Consider the following 19,754-nt stretch of genomic DNA (forward strand, 5'->3'; position numbering starts at 1 on the left):
CTTCTTGTTAAAGGGTCATAATCCTTGACTTCACATGTTACCTCCAACAAGCAATGGCAAAAAAAAAAAACACTTGCGGAACTTTTGTGATAGTCCCACTTTCTGCACAGGCATAAATATCCATACCAAGTATCCCATGCTGTACCTCAGTGGCCAATGCTTGGCATATATCGCTCTCAGTCTCAGTGTCCAGAGTCCATGTGTAAGCCAGCTGACTTGCTTCTTCACTCCTGGACATGAGGTGTTTCCCCTTAGTCATTTAGAGTATCATCTAGCTGAAATGGAAACAGAAACCCATTGATTTAAAACTTTCCTAGTGTACATATTGTTCCACAAAATTCCAGGCAAACTGCTGAATGTTTGTAACTTCCTGCACAATATTTCGGTGCAGAGTCCTCTGGCCATCTTCAGGTGATACTGGCAAAAATGCACTGAGCTCTGGTATTTAAGTCCCTGCTGGCACATGCATGGTGGTTTCACTTAGTGTCACATGTGTGCTACTTGAGCGCATTCGATTCTGCTATGCATCACACCCTCCGTGGTGAAAACTCGCTGCATTGATATCAATTTGATTTTCTTCCCACGTTTCCATCACAGAACTACGCTGGCTCTGAAGGCCACAAAAGTTTTTCAACAATTGGATTCCATGCTGAATTAAATTGAAATCTACTGCTTGATTAATGAGAGACTCACTGTCAGACAGTCTTATTTCCATGGATTCATTGATAACAGAACACCAAAAGTTAGATGTATGGGCCACAATTTTGGCCCACTGTAATTCATTATGTGACCAGTGGAAATACAGTGTTCAGCGATGGCAGACTTACAAGGCTGAAGGAGGTGAGTATGCCACTGATGTTCTACAATGCTATCCTGCACAGTACACATCGTTTGCCCTAAATAAGATTTGCTGCATTCGCACAGAATCCCTGCGCAACTCTAGGTCGCCTTTGACAGATCCCAACAGTGATGAATTTTTTGCAGGAGGCTGAAAGATTGCTTTCACTTTATATTTCCTTAGTATTCTGCCTATTTGCACCAAGATATTACCAATATATGGTAAATACGCAGTCGTTTTAAAGGCCTCTTCCTCTTCTTTGCTCTGTCACTTACAGGTCTGCAGCGCTCTCTCCACTTGCTGGAACGGATACCCATTCTTCAGAACCACAGTCTGCAGGTGCTCCAGTTCCATTTGCAAACTATCAGTGTGAGAGATGAAGTGGCCTCGGTGAATCAAGGTCTTCAAAACACCCATTATTTGTGCAGATAGTGGCAACTAGCAGCTTGCAAGTAAAGGTCTGTGTGAGTGCACTTTCTATATACTGAATGACCAAGTGTGCCATCGCTCTTACATTGCACCAAGATGTGGCTACTGAGCACTCTGATATTTTTATTAAGTTGCAGAAACAAGGGTATTATTCCTAAATTTGCAAAAATTGTACATTTTATTAATAGCGCCACTGCAAATAACATCAAACATAAATCAAATATGGCATTAGTGAGAGAAAGGATTCATTTCAGTCGGCGTGAACTGGCTTCCATATCAAAGGACATTTATTATCTTCATTTAAAATTGGCAGCAAGACTGTCTACATTGTCTTCGGACTGGGTGCAATGTGTGACATGGGCCAAAGCAAACTAGAGCCATGGCGAGGCTACAATGAGGCAAATGGCCAAGTTTGACTGACTTTCAAAACAGATGCTGCGGGAAGTTCCTACTTGACGATGCATTATTAACTTAATGGAGAAACCTATAGATGACACGACTACATCTGTGTTAGCAAGAGGTCTCAATTTTGCTCCTACACCTGTTTCACCATCAAAGAAGCTGTGCGCCATCTTGCTACAGATGAAGCTGAGGAAATAAACTGGGAGTCTTGTCGTACGTTGACAAGAGCTACGTTGCGGAAGAGCAACACCTCACCTATGGAGAGGGCACCTCTCTGGAACTTGCGAGCAGACCTGATACAGTGGTACTTAACTCGGACAAAGGTAATGCTACTATTTTAATGCTACGGGAGGACTATTTAATAAGATCAATGTTTTATTAAGTGACTCAACATATCACAAAATCGATAAGGATCCTACTGTCCGAGTGGTATGGAAAACAGCAGAACTTCTGACTAACAGTTCCTTACCAAAGGAGGTAATTAAGAAACTGAAACCAAATAGTTCAGTTCCGCCTAGGCTTTATGGATTGCCAAAGATCCACAAGGATAATGTGCCATTATGTCCAATTGTGAGTAATATTGGAGCAGCCACCTACGACTTAGCAAAGTACTTGGCATCTTTGTTCAAACCAATGGTAGGAAAGTGTCCACGTCACATAAAGAATTCTAGTGATTTCATCAGCAGACTTAAGTTACTGCAGCTGCAAAGTTATGACTTGTTGGTCAATTTTGATGTGGTTTCACTTCTTACAAATGTACCTGTCGTGGACTCATTACATCTCATTGGCAATAGGTTTGGAGCTGACATTACAGTGCTGTTTGATCACAGCCTCTACTCTACATATTTTTATTTAATAACGAGTTTTATGAGCAATCAGATGGTGTTGCCATGGGGAGTCCTTTATCTCCCCTGGTGGCCAGTCTTTTTATGGAAGACTTTGAGGAGCAAGCACTCACCTCAGCCACTTTTAAACCAAAAGTATTTGGGAAATATGTTGACAACACCTTCATAGTTTGGTCTCATGGTTTGGATCGTCTGCGAGAGTTCCTACAACATCTGAACTCTGTATACAAAAACATAAAATTTACTGTGGAGTTGGAGAAGGAGGGTTGCCTGTCGTTTTTAAAAGTCTTGGTGTGACATAAGAGCGATGGCACACTTGGTCATTCAGTATATAGAAAGTCCACTCACACAAACCTTTACTTGCAAGCCACTATTTGCCACCATCTGGCACAAATGACAGGTGTTTTGAAGACCTTGATTCACCGAGTCCATTTCATCTCTGACACTGATAGTTTGCAAATGGAACTGGAGCACCTGCAGACTGTGTTTCTGAATAATTGGTATTCATTCCAGCAAGTGGAGAGAGCACTGCAGATCTGTAATTGACAGAGCAAAGAAGAGGAAGAGGCCTTTGAAACGACTGCCTATTTACCATATATTGGTAATATTTCAGCGCAAATAGGCAGAATACAAACAAAATATAAAGTGAAAGTAATCTTTCAGCCTCCTGCAAAAATTTCATCACTGATGGGATCTGTCAAAGACGACCTAGAGTTTTGCAAGGTAGGTGTTTACACGATTCTGTGCGAATGTGGCAAATCTTATGTAGGGCAAATGATGTGTACTGTGCAGGATAGCATTGTAGAACATCAGCGGCATACTCGCCTCCTTTAGTCTTGTAAGTCTGCCATTGCTGAACACTTTATTTCCACTAGCCATGTAATGAATTACAGTGAGACAAAAATTGTGGCCCATACATCTAACTTTTAGAGTTCTGTAATTAATGAATCCATGGAAATAAGACCGTCCGACAGTGAGTGTCTTATTAATCAAGATGATGGATTTCAATTGAGTTCGGCATGGAATCCAGTCATTGAGAAGCTTTGTGACCTCTGTAGCCAGTGTAGTTCTGTGATGGAACTGTAGGAAGACAATCAAATTGATATCGACGTGGTGAGTTTTCACCACAGAGGGCACGTGGTGCAGCAGAATCGAATATGATCAAGTAGCGCACATGCAACACCAAGTGAATCCACCATGCATGTGCTGGCAGAGCCTTAAATACCAGAACTCAGTGTATTTTCGCCAGTATCACCTGAAGATGGCCAGAAGACTTTTCGCCGAAATATTGTGGCAGGCAGTTACAAATATCCGGCAGTTCGCCCGAAATTTTGTGGAACAGTATAACCATTGCTGCTTCAGCCTCATAATCTTGGAGCAGAAAGAATGATGTGAAGTCTGTAGTCTCTTGCTTCACTGGATTTTTTGTCCTACTCTGTCTGTTCGACCTAAAAGTACATGAATGGATAATCTGCTAATGTCTTATTAAAGTGTTCTGTGAAGTCATTTGTCTGCGGGTGGTAAGCAATTGTCTTCCAGTAACTGATGTTGCCACGTGAAATTACCCCTGATACTAGTCTCAAGAGCAAAACTTTTCCACAATCAGAGATCATAACATAGATGCTCTGTTTTCTATAAGGAACTTTGAAATTTCCGGAGATTCAACGGTCAGCACAGCTATGGCGACAGCATAGTGAATGAGGTAGTCAGTGCAGCCTATTACTCACTGATTCCCATTCATCAACTTTGGAACCCCCACCCCCCCACCCCCAAGAGGTGGATTCAAATTTGCTTGAATGATGCTGCTGCTGGCGGGTTTCGTACCAGATGCTCTGGAGGTAATTGTAGCATTGCTTCCGTCATTAGCATTCCTTATTGCAGCTCACATAGTGTCTTATAGTATCTTACAGAACAACTGCATCTGATTCTTTGTAGAGTCTTCACAAATTTCACGTGACCAAATGCTTCAGAATAAATGGCGTGGATGAAATGGGACAACGAGCAACCATTTCTGCCTCATTTGACCATAATTCCTTTCATACAATGTTCCCTTTATTAATTAGAATTCTCCTTTTCTCGGTTCCTCCTGCTCTAAGACAACTACTACTTTCAGTAGTCCTGGGTCTTACCTCTGTTCAGAAACGATGTCATTTAACACAACAATGACTGAGATTTCATCCACACTGCTGTATTCTGCCAAATGATTCCTTGATAGGCAGTTGGCATCCTTAACTTTGCATCTGCTTTTATATAGCACTGTGACATTGTATGCCTCAAACCTCAGTGCTCATCTTGCCAGTTGACCTGATTGATCTTTCAGTCAGTCTAGTCATCCAGCTTAGAGAATGGTCATCTTTTGCAATGGTGAAAGGTTTGCCAAATAAATAAGGCAAAATTGTTTGATCACTGAGACAACTACAAGGCATTCTTTCTCAGTTGTAGAGTCATTCCACTTCAACTTGTGAGTACTCTGGAAGAATAAGCTATTAGCTTCCCAGCAACTTCCTGAATTTACTCTAGAGCTGCACCTATCCCATAATATAAGGATTGATGTGAAGTTCTGCCTTGGCACTCTCACCATGCAATGATAGGTCTAGAGATGGTGTTAGCACTTCCTTAAGGACAAGAAAAGATTTTTCTTACCCATCATTCCAGAAAAATCTGGTCTCTCCCTGCAGTTGTTCTTTCAAGGGATATGCCTTGTTAAAGGAGTACTTTATGAACTGCCAGTAATATGAGCCCATTCCCAGAAAACTTTTCATATTATTTATATGCTGAGGAATTGGAAAATCTGTGAATGTTGTTATTTTCTCTGGTTCAGGACAGACTTCATCACCATTTCTCCAGTCTGAACACACTTCAACATGATTGTCAGGTGGCTTATATGTTCTTCAAACATCACCCAGATAGCAAAGACATGTTGTCCATTTAAGATGTCAAAGCAGGTTGTCCATCATATGTTTGAAGGTGGCTGGAGTGTTGCACCATACAAGTGCATAACTCTGAACTCACAGAGACCCAGAGGAGTTATGGAGCCACTTTCTTTGTCAATCTGTCTCATCAATCTTGATTTGCTGGTAGCATCTCTACATGTCTTTAGTAAGGCTGTAGCAAGATTAGAGAGAAAAAGTGTTGAGACCAAAGGATTGAAAGAATGTGTACTGCCTTGCTGATCTCTTGTCTTTACAGATTTCATGTTTCCTACGTGTAATTTTATATCACGCAAAAGAGAAAGATGTTAGCTAATAGGCTATAAAGAGCGCAAATTTTCTGAAGAGTTCTTACTCTTCCGGTCACAAATAATCTGACCCAGTATTAATTATGAGGTTCTTTTAAAGGGAGGGTAGGATGTCAAACCAGCTGACTGGGAGCTGTAGAGAAAAATAGGGGTGGAGCCCCTCCACACTCATACAGGCCTGATGACCAACACAAAAGGTCTACTGCCATCTCTGCATATTGGTTAGTTTTCACTAAGTGAGATCTCACAGGATGTGAGTACTGCGATGTTTGTGTACGTCTGGTTGTGATTGACTATTAATATGTGCTCATCTGGAGATAGATTTGGTCTAATATTGACCGAAGGGTACCAGTTTGAAGGGGAGAGGAAAAAAAGTTCCAAGGAAAGAGCTGAGGGAAAAAACTTCTGTCATTTGGGTCAGGTTGTAAGAGCAGTAGCAATTTTCTTGCTGCCTCTGACAGGTCAAGCAAGGGTAGATTTTGTTAGTAGTGGTTGTCATGCAGGCGGATACCTTTGAAGTTGTGGAGTGATGTTACTCAGCGGCCGCATCTGGGTACCAGTGTTAGCTTCTCGATCAGAATCAACATACCTGTAACAGTTGAGTTCATCAACAGTTAGTGTGTGATAGGTAATATATTGGATTCACAGTGTAGGGTAGTGTTAGTGGTTTGTTTGAGCATTAATATGTGAGCTTGTTGGCTTCTCTGCTGTGACATCTTCGTCGGCTGTGATAGCGGCTGGCATAGCCAAGCCAGTCAGTGTTGCTGATGTGCAAGGGCTTGCTGAAGTTGTCACTTGTGACTGTATGTTAGTTCACCATAGGTGGCTATACCCTAGCTTGCAGTGTCTTTGGTTGCTTATTCTTCCATCTGTGGTGGTGATAATAGTTTCCCAGAGTAAGGATGAAAGGATTGTTTGAGCGTCTCAAGTACCTGTATAGTCATGTGGCAGTTTTTTTAATACTTCATTTAGTGTTTCAAGGCAGTATTCATTGTGAAGATCCATGGTGCAGGTGTAGGGTGAAGAACTGCTAATGATGTAAAGCACTTTGTCCTGTATGATTTGTAGGAAGTGCAGGTGTGTAGGAGGTGCATATCCACAGACAGGAGCTGTGTACATCATCAGAGATCTAATCAGTGTCATGAATATGAACGTCGACACCCTCCTATTTAGCGTACTTTCCCTTTGAACATTGGGTAGAGTTGTTTGAGCCTCATGTGTGCTCTGTTGGTAATGTATTCTATGTGGTTCCCCCATGTAAGTTTCCGGTCCAGCCAGACATTGAGATACCTGACTTTCTCTCGGAAACATACTGGGCATGTATGTAGTGTTACCTGTCTACAGTGTTGATATTTGTACAGTAGCTTCAGTCTGCATGTGAACAGAACTGCTTCGCACTTGTCCACATTTACTTTAATATGCCATTGTTCCAACCAAGGCTTGGCAGTCCTGAGTGCCATCTGTAATCATGACTTTATGTTTGATGGTTTCCAGTCTTGCCCAAGGATGACTGTGTCATCCACATAGTTGGTGAACATCTTGTTTTGTGTTGCCAGAAAGTATTAATGTAGAGATTGAAAAAGATGGGCTTCAGAGTGCTTCCCTGGGGTACTCCAACTTGGATACCACATTGTGTCAATTGTTTGCCTGGCACGCCATTGTTGAAACATCTGTTCATGAGACGTGAATGTCAGAGATGTACAAGTCCATTGGGGAAGCAGCATCACTTAGTTTGCATGTAAGGATGTTGTGTCAGAGATGGTCAAAAGCTTTTTCAATGTCCAGGAACACGGCCCCTGTGACTTTGTTCATGTTGTAGCCATGTCTTATATGTTCAACTATGCAGAGGAGTTGTTGTGTTGTTGTGAGGTCATTCCTAAAGCTGAATTGCTCTGGTCTTAGGATGTCATTGGTGATGCAGTGCCTAATGATGTCTTTTAGTAATGCCTTCTCAACAATCATGCTGAGCGAGCACAGAAGACTGATGGGTCAATAATTTTATGGGAGGGAGTGGTCTTTCCCTGGCTTCCTGAACATCATGACTGGGCACCTTCCAAAAGTCAGAGAAGTGTTGGTGTTTTAGGATGGCATTCATTATGTGTGCAAGGTATTCTATGGCTCTGTCTATGAACTCCTGGAGGGCATGGTTTTGAATGCCACTGGGACTAGGGGCTTTCCTAGTGTTTGTGTGCTTCATAGCCCAAGTAATTTCATTTGTGTTAGAATGTCTGATTTCACTGCATGTGGGCTGGGCTACAAGTTGTGTAACCTCCTGATCTGTTTCAAATGTGAATACTGGGTCTGAAGGAGCCAGGTTTGGTGTGAAGGATGCTGCAAGTGTTGTGGCCATAATCTCTGCCTTCTCCTTTGCAGAATATGCATGGGCATCTGATCCTTGTAGAGTAGGAATGTAATGTTTCTCCTTGGTGAAGTGTCTGGCTCGCTTCCACAAGCCAGGACATGTGGTATCTAGCCCTGCAAGTTTCTGCGCCTATTGCAGGAGAGGCACCACAGGGCATTTTAATTTCCACTGTTCTTAATATAGTTTTGATGGTTTCCACTACAAAATATACGTGTTTGAATTATTTCATAGAGTGAAGTACAATGACATGTGGTAGAAGAATACTGTGCAAAGAGATGTGATACTGCACTTTTGGACATTTAAAATCAAATGACATGTCTTACATTTCCTTGAACATATATGTTTTATACGTCAAACTCTTTAGAAATGATTGAATATAATAGAGGGAAACATTCCACATGGGAAAAATATATCTAAAAACACAGATGATGTGACTTACCGAACGAAAGTGCTGGCAGGTCGATAGACACACAAACATACACACAAAATTCAAGCTTTCACAACAAACTGTTGCCTCATCAGGAAAGAGGGAAGGAGAGGGAAAGATGAAAGGATGTAGGTTTTAAGGGAGAGGGTAAGCTTGTGTCTGTGTATGTGCGGATGGATATGAGTGTGTGTGCGAGTGTATACCTGTCCTTTTTTCCCGCTAAGGTAAGCCTTTCCGCTCCCAGGATTGGAATGACTCCTTACCCTCTCCCTTAAAACCCACATCCTTTCGTCTTTCCCTCTCCTTCCCTCTTTCCTGATGAGGCAACAGTTTGTTGCGAAAGCTTGAATTTTGTGTGTATGTTTGTGTTTGTTTGTGTGTCTATCGACGTGCCAGCGCTTTCGTTTGGTAAGTCACATCATCTTTGTTTTTAGGTATATTTTTCCCATGTGGAATGTTTCCCTCTATTAAAACAATATCTTTCTTATTTAATGAATGTTGTAGAACAAGCTCCCAAATCTATGAAATTCAAATGTTCTGTCTTCTTTAGGTGGACAATTCATTGTTTATTTGATTTGATGTCAGTGGTAACTTAAAGGATTTGATTTGATGTCAGTGGTAACTTAATGGTTATTTTCCTACATCTCAGCTGCACATGCCAAAACATTTCGATGTAAGAAATAATGGCTACCCACATTTCCTCAGTTGTTGTTGAGGTGAAATGGTGATATGCCAGGCATGCTGTTTGTAAGAAGCCAGTTCACAGAGCTTTGTACCTCCATGTAGACAGTTGCCACCATCCAGCTCATTGTAAAGGAATACTTCATACCTTGGCACACAGGCCGCAAGCCATTTCAGATCCCGATAATCTGCCATCTGAATTAGTTTAACTCAGGTAAACAGGATGGTTTCAATAAGCAATAAATCAATTGCACTTTGTGCTAATGACTAGCTGTAAATTTTGAGGGTCAGGAGACAGAAGGACACAGCCAAACTGATAGATTCTTTAGTCTATGCAGAACTATTCCAAACAAAATTCGCCTGTTTTGAGGAAATATAATAGGAAGTGTGTTTCTATATTCCAAGAAGATGTTATTTTTTGGATTGCAATAGATTATTTACATCCATTTAAGGCAAATGTCTATCTGATCTCTTACAGTCACAGCTACTAATACAAATCTACATACATATTCTGCAAGACCATCATATAGCACATTGTCCGAGTCTTTTCTGTTCCACTCACAAATAGTGCAAGGAGAAAAAATGCTTCTTCCTGTATAAGTCCTGATTTCCCTTATCTTGCCTTCATGGCTCTTGTGTGAGGTGTATGTCGGTAAAAGTAAGATCATTCTGTAGTCTGTTGCAGATGCCAGTTCTCTAAAAGTTTTTAAATGTATTTCATGAAAAGATTGTCATTTTCCCACCAGGGATACCAACTTGAGTTCCTTGTGCACTGCTGTAATATGTGTTGATTGAATGTACTGGTAACAAACTTACTGGCACTCCCCTGGATTGTTTCAATGTCTTCCTTTAATGTGGTCTGAGGAGATCCCACACACTTGAGCGGTACTGAAGAATGGCTTGTATAAGTGTTCTGTATGCAGTCTCTTTTGTAGATGAGCTACACTTTCTTAGAATTCTTCCAATAAACAGAAGTTGACCATTCACCTTCCCTATAACCAACCTTACATGGTCAGTACATTTTATGTCATTTGGCAATTTATGCCTAGATATTTCATTTTTGTGACAGCATCAGACAGCTTATCACTAATACTGTATTCAAACATTACAGATTTGATCACTCAGGTTTTCCCAGCATGACTTATTAATAGTATGTTTCTGGGTGTTCTGAGAAGTTGTTGTTTCCATTTCCTGCATGGTATTTTGGTGACTAACCCAAATGTCTTGTTCAGGTGCTGCAAGCTTTGCTGTTGTGGTTGGAGTCCAGGCAGTGAGTGCACATAACAACAAAACTTGCAGTACCTGAGGCAGGTGACTCTGTTGGTCATCAAAATATTATGCAGAAAATGGAAACAACCTGGCAGAAAAACCAGAAGCACACTATTAACCACAGAATTGTTTTTTCTTCTTGTCTGCAGTAACTTATAGTTTTTCCTATTTAGAGCCATCACAAACGACTGAACATAACTGTCATGCACATTAACAACAGCCAGGCAAAAGTGTCCGCCGCTCGTGGTCTCGCGGTAGCGTTCTCGCTTCCCGAGCACGGGGTCCCGGGTTCGATTCCCGGCGGGGTCAGGGATTTTCACCTGCCTCGAGATGACTGGGTGTTTGTGTTGTCCTCATCATTTCATCTTCATCCAGGAAAGTGGCGAAATTGGACTGAGCAAAGTTTGGGTAATTGTACGGGCGCTGATAACCACGCAGTTGAGCGCCCCACCAACCAAACATCATCATCATCAGCCAGGCAAAAGTGTGGTTGCTTAACACTGCCTTGACTTTGCCTTTCGTTGGAGTAAACCAATTAAATCATTTTGCTCTCCACTTCTAACTATTGGAGCAATTTTCAAGGGGTTTCTAAAGAGATACGTCAGCCCATGACCTTATAAATAGGAATCAAAGATTTTGTTCAAATCTTATGTCGGATTCCACTTTCTTCTTGGTGAGATAACAAATGGATTGAGTGATCAGTGCTCTACCACTGTACTCTAGTGTTTACTGTCAGTAACATTTTGGCAGCATTTATCTCTGGTTAACAGGTACTTCTACTGCCCAACATGTGTAGCTTTCTGCCTCCATGCACTCTTAAAATGTATGTGCAGGCATAAACCTGCCCATTTTGGGTTCATATTGTGGAACACAAGCAAGCTGTATTGCATTTTGTGCAATATTTATGAGAATGCTTGTTGAAATATTGGTGATGTTTGATGATTTTCGCCACCCACATTTTTTGTGAACTATTTGAATTGTCAGTATGCTGGGATAAGCTTAAGGATTCACAAACCCCTTTATTGGTGTACCCAAAATATAATTCACATGGATTCTCCATAGAGAATAACTTCTTTATTTCCTGTTGTAGGTTTTTGATTCAGTGCATTTTTTCAGTCATTTAGTTTAACATATTACTGCGGAGTATGAAGCTTGGCAAAACATATGAGGAATGAATGACATCACTTTACTGTGTTTTGTTCACTTGCAACTTTGATGCTAGTACCATCAGAAGGGCAGCTTCAAAGAAGAATACTAAATTATTTTAAACTAAAGCTATCCTTAAAATACTCATTTCTTTTTGCTGTTTATTCTTGTATTTTAGTTACCTTTTATTTATCTGTCTGCTTTTATACTGATTTTATCTACTGTCAAATATTTGTGCTAATGTTTATTATGAATTATTCAGAAATTTTAGAGAGATTTCAAACAGCTCCTCAATTATGTTGATATTCAATTCTAAGGACAAAGTATTGTGGAGTATTTGGACACAAGTATTATTTTGCTTATCTCTACGAGAGAAATTAGCAGTGACAAGGTTGAATTCTTTTCATTAATGATAGCTTATGCTTTGTTCATTGCTGCTGCTTTTTGTGCAATGCTTTTTACTCCTGTTGTTCACATCACTCCAAATACCCAGAGAATTATTAATCAAATCAGTTTTGTTTTGATCATATTTGTTTCTTATTAGTCATCTAAAAATATCTAATCTGTTCATGAAAAAATGGAAAATCCAGGATGGAATGTAACAATATTATGAAAAAGATAGTTGCTACTCACCATATAATGAGATGGTGAGTTGCAGATAGGTACAACAAAAAGACTGCCAGAGACTGTGGCCATGTGTGTGTGTGTTGTGTTTGCATGAGTGTGTATATGTTGTTTATTTTCAACAAAGACTTTGTTGGCCAAAAGTTCACATTCTGACAATTTTTTCGTTGTGCCTATCTGCAACTCAACACCTCCACTATATGGTGAGTAGCAACTATCCTTTTCATAATATTGTTATAATCTGTTCATGACATACATATAAATGTATAAATATATATTGTATATTTATTTTATGTAGGTGGGTAAATTAGAGCAGCGATTACTGTCTCTTCAGACAGCACATGCATTACGCTGCAGCTCTTGCCGTCCATTAGTTGGTCGCTTGCAGGAATTGGAGCAACGACTAGGGTCACTTACAGCTGAAAGGCGGCAGCATCTGCAGGATTTGTCACGCATGAAGTTAGTATCTCTGCAATATTTTAAAGCACACTAAGTTAATTATGCACTTCTTATTTGTCTCATGTTACCACCATCCTATGAATTCAGTTAATCTTTCGTGTACAGTAAATGTACAAGAAGATATTAGAACTTTTAATAATGGAAAATATAACTCCCATACAGCAAATAAACAATTCTAATTGCATAAAATTAAAACTATACAATTTATTTTGAAGCTTTTTTCAGCAGCTGGAAACTGAGTTAAGTGATTGGCACTCATCTTGAATTTATGTTTTAGAAATGCATTGGTTGTTTCTGCACAGAATTCTTCCCTAAACCCAATATATAATAAAAATGAGGAAAGGCAACCACAAATTACAGCTGATTGACGCAGAGGGGCATACACACATAACAGTGCACAGACATTATTAGTTTTACATCTACCACTTGTCTCTGGTATGTGTGTACACTCCCCTACACCCAGATACACATACACCCAGCTGCATCAACCTGCAGCTGCAGCACCACCGATGGTGACCAAGGCTCACAAGAGTGCGGGGAAAGATATGGGATTTTATGACTGGGAAGGGTAGAATGTATTGGCAAGCAGGGTTTGATGAGGTAATGGGAGGCAGGAGAGGTGGAAACAGGGGTTCTCTGTAGCAGAAGCAAAATGAAGATCAAGAACGGTAACAGTTACTAAACTGAGAGTGGGGTTGATGCAGGGGGTGGGGTGGGAGGGTGGGGGTGGGGGGGGGGGGGGGAGTGGCAGAGGTGTAAGGAATAGGTGTATGGCAGGGAGATGTGTGAGAAGAATATGAAGTTTAGAAAAAGAAGAGTGACACTGAAAGAAGAGTAAAAAGTTGGTGTAATAAGAGAGTGGAAAAGAAGATAGAGTAGGTTTAGGCTAAATGGGATTGCAAGTATGGAGCATATGTCTCAAACACATTTAACTACTGAGGGCTTGGTGACCTGTTCATGCCATTATAAAGATGCTACTGATATCAGATGTTCCTGGTGTAATGCTGTGTGCACATGGTAGACATGGCTGTGTGGTAGGTGACCAGGCAGCCATGGCAGCAACCTCATGCAGTTGCCGGTACACCATTTGAATGTTGGCACACAGTATTTTTGTCACAATAGCCCAAATTACATCTGCTGTGGGTGGTAGGTACAGGAACCAGAGTTTTATTACACTTCTGCTCCTTAAAGTAGGGAGAGAGGGGAGGGGGATGGCGGAGATCAGGCATCACTGTCCATGATGCTGTGGCTGAAGAGATGTCCAGCATGGACAACAGTGAAGACAGACTGGATAGGAGAGGCTCTGGTGACAGAGACTCAGCTTCCATAACTGCTCATGGAGGTGTCTGCTCAGCACAGTGAGAGACACTGACATTGGTCCCAGGAAGAAAATCCACCGTCAGTGCTGATAAATCCCTGACCACAGGAGTAGGCAGGAATGGTCAGACCTGCTTGACCTCCAGAGTGGTGAGGGTAGACAAAGAATGAGGTGTCAAGCCCATGGCCTGAGGGGGGAGCACTGCGTACATCCTGGGATGTAACTGCTTGCAGTGCTGTGCCATGAGTCGATCTCAGGGGCAAACCGTAAAGACATGGCAACCACGCTGGCTGTGGGTAATGGTCAGAATCCAGTGAGGACACTGACCAAATACCTTGGCCAAGACTGGTGTAAACAATAACAAAACCACTGCTGCTGCTGGACACCTGCCTGGGAGCAAGATATGAAAAAGTGTTTGTGGCTGACAGCAAAGCAAGAGCTCAGCAGGACTCTCGACCCTGGCTGGTGTCATGCTATAAGAGCTTAAGAAAATGTAAGAGCCTCTTTGGCTAGGAAATCTTTTACATTCTTGCACATCTGTGTTTTAAAATTTTGGACAAGGCATTCTGCCTCGCCTTTCAACTGCAGATGGAAGAGAGGTGCCATGACATGACGAATGCCATTGGTGTACAAAAGTCCATGAAGATTGTGCCATAAACTTAGCGAGGTCCATTACACTAAACCAAGACGCAACAAAGCTTTCTGTGAAAAATATCTTTGACAGAGCCTTGACAACAGCATGTGCTGTCACAGATAGACAATGAATGACATATGGAAAATGAGAAAAAGTATCAGTCACAAAGTATCAGCAAGTGTTTAAAAAAGGACCAGCAGTAGCAATGTGGACTCTTCCCCAAGGCTGTGTAGGGTTCGGCCATGGTGGAAAAACAGTGTGTAGTGCCACCTGCTGACCACAACACTTGTGGCAGACCCTGACAAGATATTCCACCTCCTGATCGATGCCTGGCCAAAACACATTGCGACACACCAACAGTTTTGAGTGAGGGATCCCCCAGTGAACCTGATGTAATAAGTGGAGGCACTCCAGTCACAGAACTTCTGGAACCATGATGCAGGGGGGAAACCCTTCCACTGACAGGAGAATAACACCATCCAATATGGAGAGGTGATGACCTAACGCATAAAAATTCTGAAGCAGGTCCAATGCCCGGTCTGGTTGATGGCTGGGCCCCCCACGTTGTATCATGTGTACAACCTGCTGGAGCACTGAATCCACCACCACCATGCAGGCAATACAGGAACTGATGATGGGGAGCCATCCACTATGTGCCTTGGCTCTGTATCCAGTTGAGAACAAAGCATTTTCTCCTGGTCAAATGAGGAGTCAGAGCTTATGGGGAGCTGGGACACAACCTGTTGTGACACAGGATGAAAGCAGATCTCATAATTGTACTGGGACAAGAACAGAGCCCAATGGTGAAAACAATGAGTGGCTTCGACTGGTAAATATGTCAATGGGCTAAACAAGGAAACCAACAGCTCATGGTTGATAATTAAATGAAACTTTGCACCACACAAGACACATTGACAATAGAAAGAGCTTCTTTTTTCACCTGAGAATACTGTTGATGAGCCAAGTTAAGTGTTCTTGATGCAAAGGCAACAGGCTGTTTCAGTGCCATCTGAATGGCAATTGACCAGAATGCCCTCACCCCATACTGGGATGTGCTTGTGGCCATGACCAGATGCTTGCTGGGTAGAAATGTTGCAAGAAATGGTGCAGAGTGAAGACTATTTTTGAGTTGTATAAAAGCTTGCTCACAGGCTGCAGACCAAACAAAATGACCACTTTTCTAAAGCAACAGAAGCAAGCGGTGGACAATAGTAGCTGCTCTGGAAATAAATTTGCGATGGTATGCCACTTTGCTAAGGAATGCCTGGAATTCTCATAAAATAGATAGATGGGGCAAAGCTGTACAAGTGGTAACATGTTTTGAGGGGTGCATGCCCTGCCAGGAAACTTATTGACCCAAATAAGCAATAGAAGCCTGGCAAAAGTAAGAGTTAGTGAGATTACATTTGAGGCCTGCATCCTGTAGAACAGTAAAAAAAAGAATTAGGCTATGTAGGTGATGCTCGGTGGTAGTACCTATCTCGATGTTATCATAGTTAATAGAATGAATGACAACCATTGTAAAGTGTTCTAAAAATGTTGAAAGATGGCAGATGCACTAGTGACCCCAAGCATTAGTCATTGATACTTTGCTGAAAGGTGTCCACAAACAACTGTTTTGATGCCTCATCCAATTGAATCTGATGGTAGGCTTCCTCCAAGTTGGTTTTCGAAAGGGATTGACCCCCATCCAACTTTGTGAGCAACTTCTCTGTGTGAGGCAGGGATAAGTATCTATGACTGCCTGAGCATTAATAGTGACCCTGAAGTCACCACAGAGCCGAAGCTGACCAGCAGATTCTCTACAATCACTAAGGATGTAGTCCATTCACTTGAGGAAATCAATGTAATTACTCTCAGAGACCCTTTCTTCAAGGTGCGCTAGTTCTGCAAGGCCTGTGTGAAAGCTTCTGTGAAGTCTGGAAGGTAGGAGATGAGATACTGGCAGAATCAAAGCTGTGAGGACAGGTTGTGAGTCAGGGGTACAAAGGAAGTAATGTGGCCTGGTTGCCATGTATGTACTGTAGCTACCTCCTCATCCCATAGTGCACTAGGCTCCATGCACCAGAGCAACATGCTATTGACAATGGTAGCATCAGTCTAAGTCTCTAATCGGTGGCCTGCAGTGCAGCAGACCTCAACCAACTGGGGAATATTCAAAACCCCTTCTCATGTAGGGTCCTCAAACTGAAGTATACACTGACCCACATCCTTATTTGGGGTAAACAGATGGTATTGTCTCTGACCATGGAATTTACGTAAGACTCCTGAGACTTAGTCGTCATGAACAAATTCTTATGACTGAGGCTGTGAGCATGGCTCCCCAATCTCGATACAATTGCTGCAGCTGCTTGGAAGAATTCAACACGTGCAGTGATCACATGTGTATGCTTATGGTCATAGGAGCACAGCAAACTACACTTATTATCAAAAGAAAGTGATGGTGGTTCTTTCAGAACAGCTAATTGGCACAGTAGATGCTACATACGAGGGGTATCCATAATGAGGATAGACTCTTACTGATCTCCTTGTTGACCCCCCGGAATCCCATGATGTGTTGGTGATACTGCTTCTTATAAGCACACCAGTCTTCCACAGATTCATCGTAGGCAGGAGAACAGTGGTGGGTGAACAACTGATGACTGAGCCTGGTCAGCATAGCCAACAATCATTCCATCATGGCTGTATGCACCTGCTTGTTGTGAAAGTAACCAGAGAAAAGCCTCCATGGCAAAGCCAAATGGCAGGAAAAACCACAGAGTCTGAAAGACATGAAAATTCGACCCATTTTGTCACCACGTGTGTTCTAGCTAGGAACACAAGGAAACATAGTTGTAAAAGAGATACTTGTTACTGGGTCACAGAGTGACATCAATGAGAATACAATGAAAGTATTTCACCCCTCTTGAACACAATTAACAACTGAGGGCCCGGAGGCCCATGCATGCACTTGCTAAAGCACTGTCCATGTCAGGTGTCACAGGTGTAATGCTGCATTTGCACGAGTAACTTGGTAATGGTGATCAGTGACTGGGCTGCCCCTGGTGGCTGCCTCAGGTAGGTGTGGGTGTGCCATTTGAATGTCAGTGAGCCCTATTGGCTCTGCTTATGCCCGCTGTGGGTGGTAGATGTAGTAACCAACAGATTACTACAGACAGTTCTAACTGGCTAGGTACAGATGAGATGGTGTGGAGGCAAGGGAAATGGGGATGGGGGCCCAAATAAAATGGATGTTGAAAGCACTTTGAAATCTATGATGTTATTCTCAACATGTTCAGCATGTGCGTGGTCAAACTTGCTGGTAGTCACAGTAATTTACTAGATTACCTGTAGATGGTGTAAACACAATAGTAACAAGCAGTAGAAAGATAGCTTATTGTTACTATAGTGAGTAGGTCAAGTTTATAAAAACTGCTTCAATTCCATTAACTGTAGTTCCTTTGGGTAGACTATGTAGAATTTTCACTGCATTTTGTATATGTTCTACCTTTTGTGTAAAATGGTTATCTTGGGAGAACACAAAATTTATATAGACGCAAAAGTGTACCCAGATAAAATTTTTAATGAACCTTGTCATGTTATTTATAAGAGACAGCAGTTAGAATGCTTGAAGAGCACAGGTTGGCGGGCAGCAATCTACTGAGGTGGCTGCTCCTTCACAATAAATGAGATGACTCACTCAGCATTCAGTACAGAAATGCTTTCCCTTTAAAAAAAATATCTGGGATTTTCAGTTTCCTATCCAATGCCTACTCAAGAGGACGTCGTTATCAGGAGAAAGAAAACTGGCGTTCTACGGATCGGAGCATGGAATGTCAGATCCTTTAATCGGGCAGGTAGGTTAGAAAATTTAAAAAGGGAAATGGATAGGTTAAAGTTAGATATAGTGGGAATTAGTGAAGTTCGGTGGCAGGAGGAACAAGACTTTTGGTCAGGTGATTACAGGGTTATAAATACAAAATCAAATAGGGGTAATGCAGCAGTAGGTTTAATAATGAATAAAAAAATAGGAGTGCGGGTTAGCTACTACAAACAGCATAGTGAACGCATTATTTTGGCCAAGATAGACACAAAGCCCATGCCTACTACAGTAGTACAAGTTTATATGCCAACTAGCTCTGCAGATGATGAAGAAATTGATGAAATGTATGATGAGATAAAAGAAATTATTCAGGTAGTGAATGGAGACGAAAATCTAATAGTCATGGGTGACTGGAATTCGTCAGTAGGAAAAGGGAGAGAAGGAAACATAGTAGGTGAATATGGATTGGGGCTAAGAAATGAAAGAGGAAGCCGCCTTGTAGAATTTTGCACAGAGCATAACTTAATCTTAGCTAACACTTGGTTCAAGAATCATAAAAGAAGGTTGTATACCTGGAAGAATCCTGGAGATACTAAAAGGTATCAGATAGATTATATAATGGTAAGACAGAGATTTAGGAACCAGGTTTTAAATTGTAAGACATTTCCAGGGGCAGATGTGGATTCTGACCACAATCTATTGGTTATGAACTGCAGATTGAAACTGAAGAAACTGCAAAAAGGTGGGAATTTAAGGAGGTGGGACCTGGATAAACAGAAAGAACCAGAGGTTGTAGAGAGTTTCAGGGAGAGCATAAGGGAAGAAATCCTTGGGTAACAGAAGAAATATTGAATGTAATTGATGAAAGGAGAAAATATAAAAATGCAGTAAATGAAGCAGGCAAAAAGGAATACAAACGTCTCAAAAATGAGATCGACAGGAAATGCAAAATGGCTAAGCAGGGATGGCTAGAGGACAAATGTAAGGATGTAGAGGCTTGTCTCACTAGGGGTAAGATAGATACTGCCTACAGGAAAATTAAAGAGACCTTTGGAGAGAAGAGAACCACATGTATGAATACCAAGAACTTAGATGGCAACCCAGTTCTAAGCAAAGAAGGGAAGGCAGAAAGATGGAAGGAGTATATAGAGGATTTATACAAGGGCGATGTACTTGAGGACAATATTATGGAAATGGAAGAGGATGTAGATGAAGACGACATGGGAGATAAGATACTGCGTGAAGAGTTTGACAGAGCACTGAAAGACCTGAGTCAAAAC

At 41.6% G+C, this 19,754-nt stretch overlaps 1 protein-coding gene across 1 annotated transcript in view; it reads left to right on the forward strand.

Annotated features, from left to right (window-relative positions):
- LOC126484254 (trichohyalin-like) overlaps positions 1-19,754 on the forward strand; it is a 731,617-nt gene that overhangs the window by 666,551 nt on the left and 45,312 nt on the right. Inside the window, exon 17 of the mRNA XM_050107675.1 lies at positions 12,560-12,720. Within this exon, the coding sequence (XP_049963632.1) occupies positions 12,560-12,720 (161 nt within the window). The remainder of the gene's footprint in view (positions 1-12,559; positions 12,721-19,754) is intronic.

The sequence above is a fragment of the Schistocerca serialis genome, chromosome 6 (genome assembly GCF_023864345.2).
Source record: "Schistocerca serialis cubense isolate TAMUIC-IGC-003099 chromosome 6, iqSchSeri2.2, whole genome shotgun sequence".
Taxonomy (NCBI): Eukaryota; Metazoa; Arthropoda; class Insecta; order Orthoptera; family Acrididae; genus Schistocerca; species Schistocerca serialis.